We start from the raw sequence: 13,472 nt of genomic DNA on the forward strand, positions 1-13,472 counted from the left end.
CTTATGTACCCGATAACAAATCCGCAACTAAATAATAGGATGCAAAAAAGGTTTCCCTGTTTTTAGAGGTTTGGTAAAATCTCCCACAAGAGTGAACATTTTCAGTCTGTTCACACAAGACTCACAAAATCGCTTCTTGACTTGGCAGTAAAATTTTGTGTAAACCTTTACCAGGGACATATATTGAGGTTTGTCTTCTGGATGGTACCACCGACCATGAGGTTTTCTGTAAGTTTTTTTAATTTTTTACCTTTTTCACTACTGACCTAAAGCAGCTTATATTTGGGTTGAACCGGTTAGATTTTGGCAAGTTAGCAGGTAACCAATTTGATTAGATGCATGAGCTCTGACGTAAATGGTGAGAGATTAAACTTCTTCAAGCCTATTTTGGATTTAGCATAAGCCAGAAGTGGAGGAGTACATGATATCATCAGGTGATATGACTCACCCTGGCTTATAGATAATAAATAATAATAATCCACATTTGTATAGCGCACAATCACCCGTTAGGGTCTCTAGGCGCTGGGGGCCGTCGGGGAGATTAAGCAAGCTATTGCCCAGAGTCGCATGGTGATGGGCTAACCAGCCGCCGGAGCCGGGGATCGAACCCTGATCCCCAGATTCCAGCGTCAGTCGCCCTGGCCGCGGCGCCACAATAGTGAACATTAATTCCTCGTAAAAAGTGAGGTTAGGGGTGTGGTCTTTTATAATGGCGAGCTCCGATGCATAACGATGAACGTCAAGCTCTCCCAATGTATGTTTTATCATTTTGGTATGGCATGTTTTATAAATTTGCAACAATTTTTGAACATTGTTGCCTAAAGTAGACAAAGGCGTTTATAAATAATCTCAAACTCACGCTCTTCTAAATCAGACCCTCAGGCAAAAGTGCACATCTTTGATTGCGGTAATGCTAAATCTAACTTGACGTGGCAACAATTCGCTCATTGTGTTGTTTTTATATTTTCAGTTAAATGAATAAAAAGTAATGTTTGGAGTGTGAAAAAAGTCACGTATGGAGACCACCATAAGCATATCAACACTCCTCGACTGTAATGCACTTCATTTAAATAACAGGTCTTACCTTGAATTGAATGGATTCTGATGCTCTTTATCCTGAGTTTCTTTTCTGGCGGGAGTTGCAACTTGTACTTATTCTTCATAATTTCATAGTACCCAACATATCTGCTCTGCAATGGAATATGGGACATGGGTGATTAACCAGGCTTCCCTTCAGACAGAAGGGCTTGTTTTTAGAACCGACTAGCGCATAAGTGCAGCTCTTCAAAAGACATCTTCTAAAGAATGGATGAAGTGCAGTTTACGCAGTGCTGGCTAGGGATCTGTGAAAGTGTTGGGATGTAATATGTGCCCTGAATCAAATATATGATGTTACAACGTAAACAACTACAACACATGCCTTTACAACGTGTTTATTTTTACATTGCAACTACCATTACATCGCAGGATTTTACAACGCATGCATGCTATTACAATGCATTTTTTAAAACTACCATTACAACGCATACCTTTACAATGCATACCATTACAATGGGGTAAGTGTTGGATAGTGTAGGGGTAAACATTACTGTTCCTTCTCCAGTGAGTGCAACAGTAGGGAAAGTGTTGGATAGTGTATTACCTATATTAGCCGGAGCCTGGACTTTGCTACAAATGCCACATATGGCAAAAACGACCTTGTAAATGCTAGCGCCAGCATTTTGACATGGGTGCCTTGGTAAGCCAAGAATAACCTCTTGTATGCAGTGTGGAAGGCAGACTCACAGGTATAACACTCTTGAAGAAACACACACTCTCTCTCTCCCTCTCTGTCTCTGTCTCTCTCTCTCTCCCTCTCCCTCTCCCTCTCTCTCTCTCTTCCACTCACTCTTTAACATTCCCTCACTTGCACTCATTCTCACCCACACTCAGTGGTACTGGAACAATTTCTAGACTGGGCGTGCTGCATCACTGGATTAGTAGGGATTCTGAAAAATCCAAGCATCAATTAAAGAACAAGTGTTGCAAATAAACAATGCCCATTCAGCATGAGAGTGGTAAGGGTGCAGCATGTAGCTGGTGTAGTATTTAGCACACTGTCACAAATAGATTACTAAAGCATGGCGTGGTAGCACACTGCCATCTACAGACAGCACATTTTCCATTGAAATGACCACTAAATTTGCACATACAATAACGTGTGGAAATTGGGTTTGAGCAAATATTGCCATTTTGCACATCACCAAGCAAAGTGCCTTGATTTGTTTGCACCTATCAACAACATTGTTTCATCACATTTCAGAATTAGAAAAGAAGTTAAGTTGTGCTTTCCATCTGTTTATTTATTTTGAAATATTTGTACAGTTCATTCATAGGTTATTTACATTTACATTTTGGTGTGTTAGTAGAAAATGACATCCTGTATCCTTTCCTTTTACACCAACAAGATTGTCACTAGTTCACTTTACAAAATCCTCACACTTTGCAGTATGGGAAAGAAAAGTAAACACTAGTCTCCATGTTAAAAAAGCAGTAATTTGACAGAAGATTAGACTGACATTTGACCACGATCTTTGAATGCTCAGCAAAAGTGACACAATGAAAATATTATATTTAAAGTGATTTATAATGCTCTTTCTTATTTGGAACTCCAGCATGGTTTTTCTGTGGGTTCTGCAGCACCCCCTGTGCCCCTATTTCTAGCACATATGACCTAATTTACACTCATATGCACTTACCCTTTTCATTCAGTCATTCATTCACACTCAGTATCACTGATTGCTGTCACTCATTCTTTCACACACTCTCTTACATCCATTCTGACTCACTTGCCCTCACTCTTACTGTCACTCACCCTCACTCACTGTCACCCATACTCATTCACTCACTCTGGTACTCACTTAGGTGCCCAATACACACGCGCACTCATTGCATATACATTCCCTCTCATACACAAAACATACATTTGAACACCTTCATTTTTCTTACAAGAGCTGCCTGAAAGGTGTCATTCCAGCTGTTGGTGCTCAACTGACCCTTAGATGTTGCACTGAGGAAAATAAAAAGGCGATGGGAGAATTTTTGTCCAAGTATAATTACTCAGGCCGCCTCCCAGTCCGTTGTTTTTTTGCCTTCCCAACCCCCCCATGCCACCCCAGCCAGGAACCATGCATATGCAAATCTTTGGTCAATAGGAGCAGTGCATACTTAACTGCCAGACACAGGCAATTTCAGAGAGGTTTGGCCTATTTAGACCTCATGAATTAGGCAAAGCTTGATTCCTGTGGCAGAGTGAACAAGGCACCCACGTCTGAGCATACCTGCTGCATTTCTTTATTTTTATGAAGGGTTTATATAGGGCATGGTCACCAAAGGTATAGATGTGCTTTACAGACAACAATAAATGCCACTTAAAGTCTTACATAAAACTTCTACTGAACTGGAGTAAGGAAGTTGAGGAGAAGACGTGAATATATCTAAAAGAATTTAGGGAGTCGCATTTGGAAAACAAAAGGGTGATGGGTGGAGCGCTATTAATTTCAGCTGCTGGCAATTAGTAAGGCCACATCTTATGCTATCTCAGACACGAACCAGGCATATGCAAATGTGCCACAGTCCTGCTCCAATAGGAAAAGTTTAGCCTGAACTTAATAGAGTCAAGCATCCCACCCATCACGTTTTGGTTCCCCCAAGTGACCACAGATCGATTAACATAAATAAGTATATAACTGCTTGTATTTAGCATAAATAACTGACACCGTTGCATTGACTGCCCCTAGACTGCCTAGAGGGCATATTAGATGAATGTACCCTCAGTCTGACCATGCCCCCGAATAACCTCTCTTCTCTTTCCTCCGCATTCATTCTGCCAATGGGGCCCATATCAAAGCTCCATACCTCCTCGCCTTCTGGGCCTTGCATTCATATAAGCATTTCTTCAGATTATACATTGCAAGACACCCCCCCTCAGTCATGAAAAGTTTGGGATTCAACCTTCAGCCATGCTGCAGCTTTGCAGATATGAGCCGCCATCATGGCAAAAAAAGATAACATATATGTGCCCTTTTGTGCACCTTACGCAGTCTTCTGTCCCAAACAGCATCAGCTGGGGTGAGATCTCCACCTGTACCCTCAAAACCATACTAATGAAAACCCCAACATCTTTAGTAAGTGCTCTTAATCTCGGGCATGTACCGAGCATGGGCACTATATCTGCATGAGCTCCCCCACATTGATGGCATAGATAAAGATTGCATATGGATTTAAAGGGTTGACTCCTTAGCCCAGCAGTTACTAATGGCTCCCTCTACCTTCAATGATTAATGAAGGCTCCGTCCGGCATGGTATCCGTTAGTAACTAATAAATGTTCTCAATTCTGACTCTCCTAGTTATGGCATTGCTATTTGGAATTTTACAGTCAAATAGCTGATTAGCATCTACCTTTCCCCTGAAATCCCTTATCTGTAAACATTTGAAAAAGTTGTCCTTAATCAGTCTGTATTTTCCTTGTAGTTCACTAATTGAATGGAGCTGCCCCATATCTAGTAACTCTCCCAATCAAACAAATTGCCTCTGTTCCTACCTTTTACAAACTTGGTCATGAAATATGGAAGGAAACATGGGTGACCTCCATAACAGGTTATACTTATTACATTTTGTGACTCTAAATCTTGCCTTCACCTGGCTCCATAACTTATGTGCCCCTTTCACAGTTTTAACTCAGACCTTTTAATAATAAATGTGTTCAATATTTCTCGAAAAGCATCCCTCTGCCTCCCAGCCTAGTGGTAGCTCAGATATAAAAGATGCCCCCACCTGGGTACAGACTCATGTTGCATTACCGGGATCAGAATACCCAAATGCTGCAGCATACAGACGTGTAATAAAGTCTAAAGCTGGCTACAGCCAAACCACCCGTGTTTCTAGGAAGCACCAGGTATGTAGCTGCTTTTCTTGCCATTTTGTACTGCCACAGAAAACTGAAGCAAATACCCTCAAACTTGGAGAGCCATTGTTTCTTGATTTCCAGTGGGATCGCTCTGAACATATATAGGATTTTGGGGAGTATTAACATTTTTATTACATTACATCTCTCTACCAATGTCAGATGCAGACTATTGATACTCTTCAAATCTTGCCTTACCTTAAACCAACATTGGTGTAAAGTTTGCATCAACTACTTGGTTCATTCATGCCGTTATCTCTACCCCCAGATAAACCGCACTATCTACTCTCCACTGGTCCCTCAGGTTGATATCAGTAGTGCAAACTACCTGAGTCTATTGTTGTTCAGATAGTATCCTGCAATTTCCACAAATCCTATGACCTCCTTCTCTACTTCCATTAAAGCATTTACTGGACCAGTTGTTACAATAGCGATATCTTCTGCATAAACCAAAACTTTGGTGTACATGCTGTTTACCAAGATTAGTCTTATTAAGGGCTTCTTTTCTAACCGGATGATGAAGGGGTCTATATAAAGTGCGAATAGGAGCAGAGAGCATGGACACCAATGTTAAGTTCCCCTTGTGATTGAGATTTGTCTGACTCCTTCCCCATTATCTGTAGTCTGGCACTTGGATTCCAATATAACACCCTTATAGCCTTAATTATACCAGGTCCTAACCCCTTCTGACTTAATGTCTCCCATAAATACTTTCAAGCGACCCAGTCAAAGGCCTTTAATGTGTCAAGTAACACCATTTCCAGAGGGGTATTTAAGGCCTCAGCTATATCAAATAAAGCAATTTCTCTCTTAGTGTGATCTATTGTGCCATGGTCGGGAATAAAACTGTGATGTCGATGTACTATCAGACTAGCTATTACCTTGCCCCAGAGCAAGGATTTTTGAATACATTTTTACATCACTATCTATCAATGAAATTGGCTGCTCAGACCCTGGATTCAGAGAAGGTTTATCCTTTATCCTAAAAATAACTATATTAGTGGCCTCCCAAGAGGCTGGCACGCCCCCATCTCTCTGTACTCCCAGGAAAATTAGACCCATGTCTTTCCCTAGTTCAGGGGAAAATATTCGGTAAAACTCTAGGAGTATTCTGTCTGGCCCTGTCTCTTTATCCAGGGATAGTGATTTTAATGCCTCTTTTCCTGCTTCAGGGGTTATAGGCAACTCCAGCAAGGCCTGATCCTCTCCCCCTAAAACCCCATCACCTGTGTTTTCTAAAAGAATCTTATAGCTGCCAAGGAGAATGAATATGTCTTCTCTGTACAGGTCTTCGTAATACTCCTTAAAAAACCCTAGTGATCTCTTGCAGAGTATTAAACAGGCACCTCCTCTACAACATCTATGCTCCTTTCTGTCATCTCCATTTGTCTTATACGCAGAGCCAAGAGTCTGCCAGGGTTTTCACCATATGTTATGTTATGTTAGCATGCATTTATTGAGCGCACGTACACCCGTGGGTTTCATGGCGCTGAGAGAAGAAGGCAGATGAAACAGAAGCGCTTAGCCAGCCACTTGCACGAATAGCCAGGTTTTCAAGGATTTTCTGAAGCTGATAAGATCTTTACAGCTTTGGAGTGCCATACTCATAACCATCTGCTTTATGGCTTTGATATTTCTTGGCTATGTCCGTGCTATCGGTGCAATTCACCCTGGCCTTAACTGAAATCTGTGTTGCACCTTCTCCTTGTCCTCCCCTGCCACTATCAGTTTAGTGTGCTGTAGTTCTAAAGCTGAAAGCTCATCATGTACCCCTCTGACCATGCTACCCTTCTGTTTCTTTTATATAAGCTGTAGCTCACAGTTTCACCTCTAATTCCTACCTTTAATGAGTCCCATACTGTGTTACCCATGGCCGTGCCCGTCGTTTATTGACAAAAAATCTCCAATCCTTACTCTCATGTGGTCAACTTATTCAGGGTTAAAGAGTAGTTTTCTATCAAAAGTCCTATTCTGAACTGGTCTAGAAATACACTCTACTGGAACTTCTAGCACCAATGGGTATTAAAGATTTTAATGACTTCATATGTGAGACTGTCATCATGGGAACCACATTTAAATTCAACAATAAATGTAGAGTATGTGCTTTACAATTTAGCTTTTAAAGTACTTACTTGGGAGGGAGTTTCAACTCCCTGAAATTTTGTGCTCGTACTTTTATCTGTCCTCCTCTCCCCAAAGTAATCCAAGCTTTCCTGAAGGAAAAAAAAACACATTAGAAATCAGTTTTAATTTTTAAATAATTTAAGAAAATCTTACATTTAATCTAGAAGGTACCACTTCTGCATTTGCAAACCGACACAGTGACTCAAGGGGCTACTGCAAGTGCACCAGATTTTAAAGTACTAATACTACTGAGGATAGCACTGAAATGATGGATAACAATGGGGGATCACACATGAAGGACCTTGGGTCACGTTTGGAATGGGTAATAACATGTAGGATTTGGTGCTTGCACACAAATTTTAAATGTGAACCTGTAACTGCTATCTATTTACCAAGGACCAAGGGCCAGATGTAGGTCGCCCAATACCGGTTGGTAATGGCCGAAATTACCAAATTTCGGCCGTTACCGACTGGTATTGGGCTTTTTAGATGTAGGTGGCATTTTTTTAGGATTCGGAATCGGTAATTTAAGGATTCGGTAAAATACCGAATTCTTAACATACCGATTCAGTAAATTACCGTATCCAGGATGTAGGGAGCACTCAAGTTGGTCTATTCCTCAGTTAAGGATTCGTTATTTACCACCAACTACAAGCTGGTGGTAAATAATGAAAACCTTTAAAAAAAGCATTTTTTTTGTTTTTCCAACAGTGCAATGTGGCAGACATACATGCCCTTAGGGCATGTATGTGTGCCACATGTGCACCTATACACAATTGAGGGGTGCAACAGGGTGTCAAAGTGACACCTTGCCACCCTTCAATGTTTTCCCCCTTTTACCGAATCGTTATTTACCGATTCAGTAATTGCCATTCATTCCTATGGGCCTCCAGGCCCATAGGAATGAATGGCAATTACCAAATCGGTAAATACCAATTCGGTATTACCAAAACTTACCGATTCGGTCATTTTTAACGAAAAATAACCTACATCCCAATTACCTACTCTTAAATACCGAATCGGTATGATTCGGTATTTAAGAATAGGTAAATTGAGATTACCTACATCTGGCCCCAAGTCCTTAGGTCTGACCCAAAGGATTAGTCCCCACGAGAAATAAAGAAGCCATATTACTATACCCAATATTACTCTGTGTGAAATTAAAGCATCTCAAGTAATTCTTGAGTTCCAGTCAATCAGAATGTGTAAACCACTCCAGGGGGGTCTAAATGTCTCAAAAAGAGTCTCAGATTAGAATGAAGGACAAATGCATGGAACACTGCACTTGTAATCCAGGTAACACACATTATTCAAATCATTATGAATCACATGAACAAAGAACCAGGCTTTTAAGTTTTATCACCTCTTCATCTGTGTTGGTTTGTACTGGAATCCGAAAAAGAAAAGTTATTTACCAGTATTTAATAGTCCTCTGCCTTGAGTATTTTCATCATGGCTTTGACCAGAAATAACAAATATATCAAAGGGTTATCAGAGTGCACTAACACACTTGGAAAACATATTTAAAAAGAGAAGCCTTCTAACTGCTGTGGCGCTCAAAGACAAAACAGGACCTCTGTCCATTTAATAAAGAAGCGTTGTCAGGTAGAGCCATCTCACAGTTCCCTGCACCAACTGCAACTACCTTAGTAAGACTTTGTAATAAAACGTGTGAGATTACTGGGATACTTTCTGAAAGTGGGCAAGATAGGGTGGATCGCTTATGAATATGATGAAATACAAATAAGAAAATGTTTTTTGTCCCTCTTGGGAGCTTCATGCTTAATTAGAGGCTTTAGAAGAGCCTACCTAGCAGTATGCATATGGGAGGAGGGCACAAGAGGATACGGCCTTCCTCTAAAAAGATGAAGTAGCTGTTTATCATTGGTTCCTTAATTTTTAGGAAACATACCCTAAACATTTGCCAATATTACCATCACCAAATGACCTTGTCGATAAAAATTTTAAGGAAAATAACCTGATACTCCACTTACTTGGATAACGAATCTGAAAAAAATATGCTGTCAAAAAATGTGACAGCAGTGAAATTCTCAAGGGGAAACAATTCAAAGGAACTCGGGCAAGTAATACATTGATTTCTTATCGTGACAATTAAGAATGGAGTAGTAAACAGTTGCCAAAGTATTACTTTGAAATGGAATATATTCATATTGCAAAAAACAACAAGTGATGGACTGAATGTGGATCAATGTCACACACTCCCCCAGTCAAAAGATCTGGGCCCATATTGCACCATATGAATCTCTCCAATAGGTAACTGGCTGATCTGAAAATCATAGATAAACAATTATTAATAACCTCAGACACTTTCTGATGAAATGTTAGTGTTAACTCTTTGGAAACACTCTTAGCAGGTCAAATCATATGTACTGCCAAGTTTACAAATGGCTATGTAATAGTAGTCTTGAAAATTCTTCCATCATGGGAAAATGTATGCGTTCTCTAATAATATGTGGATCTAAGCGGATGACAAACCACCCCCACTTAAGCAGAGGCAGAACAAGAAGAAGAAGTATTGTATACAAGCATTCTAAAAGCTTTAAAATTGGAAAGGGTACCAGTATGGCTGAAAGATGCATTTTCAGAAAGAAATAATAAACACCTGGAATATAAGATGAATAATGTCTTATTTTCTGAATTTCTTTCTACAGTAGAGATGGAAGGAAGAGGAGGAGCTATATTCTAGATCGTCTTGCAGCTCTACAGGAATGAAGAAAATGGTCTTTGTCTCCCCTAACTAGGAAGGAAATCTATTCTCTCTCTCATTGTTAAATATATTTGTTCCAGACAGTACAGTATTGAATCTGTAACTTTTTAAACATTCATTGCCTGGATGGATATCATGACCTTCAGCAGTCAAAGTTCAAGATATCTCCCAGCTCGCTGTATAAAATATCTACCTCTCGCAACTACTTTGATGTCCAATGACATGACCTTCATGACCAGGAAGGAAATCAATCCTTTGAATGAGCCATCTTTAGGAAATAATCCATTGCAAAACACTTTGAGCTTCCGGATAATGATATGTTATGAGGCCATCATCTTGCACCCTCTGCATGGATTTCTGATGAAATATGTATCTATTGGGAAATATGAAATCATTCGATATTACTGAAAAGAAACCTAGAATATTTCCCAGAAGAGGACTGCTTGGGAAATGTTTACCCAACTGTTTCCTAGATATAGAAGGCAAGACATTACAATCTGGATGGATCTATTCATAACTTGCAGTAACAAAAACAATGAGATGCTATTAGAAATATGAATATTTTATAATTAGAGAGAATATGAAATTACCTTCATGGTCATGTGGTTACTGTCAGTCCTTGTATTCTTCCCTTCACAATAAGATGGACATTCCTGCTCTCTAGTAAGGGTCAGAAACTGTTATGCAAAAACCTCCTTTTACTTTGTGCCATCTTGTGTGAAGGCCAAGCATCAGTGGTCTCGCATGCACAAACATTGGACAACGTCCAAACTCAACTATACTATGCTTTTGATATGTGTGGTTGTGGCATGTCATATGCTTTAAGGTGGGGATACTCAATAGGCTTGGAGAGAAGGACAGTAACTAATAAGATTACTGGAACTGCAACAAAGTTAGCTCCTGATTTATCATTTTTCTCTTTACTATTCCCATGTGGTAGGGACCAGGTTTAACAACAACAAAAATGCGACTCTGGGGTGACAGCATTTGCTGGACTGGGTAGTGTGTAAACAGGTGAAATGCATCCAGTGAGTAAATGTTTTAAAAGGCATGAGGATTAGCACGTGGCTCCCCTATAAATACTTGCAATTGATATATGCCTTTGGAAAGGCTGCCATAGCTATTGTGCACTGAACAACAAGTCTTGGAGGAGAATGAACCTCTAATGCCTTAGAGATTTTTATAAGCACAGGCTAGCCAACATGCAACAGTAGCTTTGTCACATTGTTGCCTGAGGTACAGCTATCACAGTTGGTAAAAAGATTATCTGACTTCCTGCAGGTAGTCATTCTCAATATGAAATCTGTCAGAGCCCTGAAGACATTCAGGTTGCATGGATTTAATTCACCCCACAATGATGAAATCTTGATTGAAAGACTAGAAATGTTATTTCACATACAAATTTGACCAAGCCTTGATCATTGAAAGGGGGTTGCTGGCATTATTGCATTCCCTAAATGGAAAACTAAATATGAATCTTTAATAGGAGAGCTGAGAGCTTACAAACAGTTACAGCAGAGGTGCTGAGCAAATAAGAAGGCCACCTGTTGAAGTCAATGCTGATTGACACAGGGATGAATGAATGAAAATGTAAACAAAAAAACATGCACTTACTCTTTATGAATTGTTAACATTTTATTTGGTTTTAATTTGCTACTTTAAAGTGTAATGCACTTTTTCTCAGTATCACCATTGAACAAAAAAAGTGTCTTTTAGACCAATTTCAATTAGTTCCACTCAGCTAGGATTAATTTTTCATTCCAGACAGGAAGCTTCCCATGCAAAGAATCATTTTAATGCATTGTTTGAAAGACAACACACGTATCGAAGATTTTTCAGGCATGCACTTCATAAATTAAATGATTTCCATGAAGACACGCTTTGTCTTGGAGACGAGCAATGAAAATAGACTATCTGGTTGGAGGAATGCTGTGAAGAAGCATTGCTCCATTCATGAAGCATAACACTGGCAACTCAACCCATTACAAAACAGGTAACTTCAACCGTAGCTTTATAGGTCATGATATTGTCATGAGTTTTAGTATTTGGGATACTACTTCACATCAATGATAAAACCAAACATATATATAAATTAACCTGCCTTGAGAAGTTTACATTGAGTTTTATCAATTAATATTCCTTTTCACAATTTTAAAAGTCAAATTGGAAGATGTATTGATAAAAATAACAACCTACCCTCTTCACCCTTTAGGGTTACCTATTCAACATTTATTTATATTTAATTTACATGTTTTTACTTCAGTAAATCTTTGTAATTGTCGCTCAACTGAAAAGGTGACTTATCAGTTGTTAGTATTGTCATATATTACCTGTTGCTGGGTAACTATTGGTGCTACCAGAGCATTTTCATTGGATCATGAAAGCATATACACAAATCTTCCAAAACAACATGCGATTGCTAGGACCAAAATTGTGTAATCTTTATGGCAATAAGCAGTGGACCCTTATGTTTGTAATCTCTGTCTTAGGTTTCACCCTGAATATGTGATCTGAAGAGGATGAGGAACCTCCTAGCTCCTGAAACTCACATTACACTGATCTCTGGTCAAGTGATCCTTCCTGATTGGGTGGGAAATCCCCTGACTGAACTATGGTCTTAAGAAATAGTGGATGATTTTCTGAAATCAAAGTGTTTTCACCTTAGACACCCACTGAGGTTTCAGTATAATTAGAGTAGACACAATGAAGCAGACAATTTGGATGGGTGCTCTTGCAGAACTGACACATCCCTGTGCTAGCCTCCTTGTCAAGGAGTAAACTACCATATATAGAGACCCTCTTATAATTGAAGAGATGTCAATTCTGATGAAATGAGACTGGAAAGGACAAACTCATTGGTCCTTAATAGCATCCAATTTGCTCACATTTGGCATTCTCCTTAGCATGGAAGCATACTGTCATATGGGGCCATCCACATTCTCAAGTTCCTCAAATTCCACAGGGAAAGCTACAGAATCAGTGATTTGAAAGTGCTCCGACCCAAGTATACTTTTAGCCAATCTTGCAAGTCAGAAAGTGTACCTCCAGGGCCGGACAGGCCATAGCGGGCTCCGGGCAACCCCCCGGTGCGCCGCACGGGTGGGGGCCGGTTTGGGTCCCTGGGGCCGTTTTTCTTACAGGGCCGTTTTTGCAGCATAGCTGCAAAATCGGCCCTGTAAAAAACCCGCCGAAAACCGGCCCTGGCAAAGAGCTCGGGGCACCCACAACCCCCCTTTGGAGGGAGGGGGGTGGCCAGCCGAGCACTTTGCCAGGGCCGGTTTTGGTTCCCAGTCTGGCCCTGTGTACCTCTCTATAAACCAAGCCACTTTTTAAAATCATTGTGGCAGCATAAATACACACAAGCCACTCGGATAAAAAGAAATAATAATTAATGTTGCTTGATGGCAGGTAATTTCATACTTCAAATACACAGACCACTGAAGTCATTTGGCGTGAACATGTCTCTATTTGACTGACAATGCACTTTACACTAGCTTCTTCCTTAACTGGTTTTTCCTTTCAGAACCACCAAAGAAAGGACTATCCCTAGGCAATCAAAACGTGTTAAGGCAATTTAGTACTAATCAAGTATTTTTTCAAGAATTATCATTTTATTGGCATTTTCCCAAGAGTATACTACTGGAATATTGTGGATGACATAATTTTCTATAAAA

At 40.0% G+C, this 13,472-nt stretch overlaps 1 protein-coding gene across 3 annotated transcripts in view; it reads right to left on the reverse strand.

Moving 5' to 3' along the window:
- LOC144772725 (phosphatidylinositol 3,4,5-trisphosphate 3-phosphatase TPTE2-like) overlaps nt 1-13,472 on the reverse strand; it is a 298,439-nt gene that overhangs the window by 26,281 nt on the left and 258,686 nt on the right. For all 3 annotated transcript variants that reach the window (XM_078657252.1, XM_078657251.1, XM_078657254.1), the window contains exons 14-15: nt 7,079-7,159; nt 1,085-1,190 (exon numbers count right to left, since the gene is read on the reverse strand). In XM_078657252.1, the coding sequence (XP_078513378.1) occupies nt 1,085-1,190; nt 7,079-7,159 (187 nt within the window). The remainder of the gene's footprint in view (nt 1-1,084; nt 1,191-7,078; nt 7,160-13,472) is intronic.

This window comes from Lissotriton helveticus, chromosome 8 (genome assembly GCF_964261635.1).
Source record: "Lissotriton helveticus chromosome 8, aLisHel1.1, whole genome shotgun sequence".
Taxonomy (NCBI): Eukaryota; Metazoa; Chordata; class Amphibia; order Caudata; family Salamandridae; genus Lissotriton; species Lissotriton helveticus.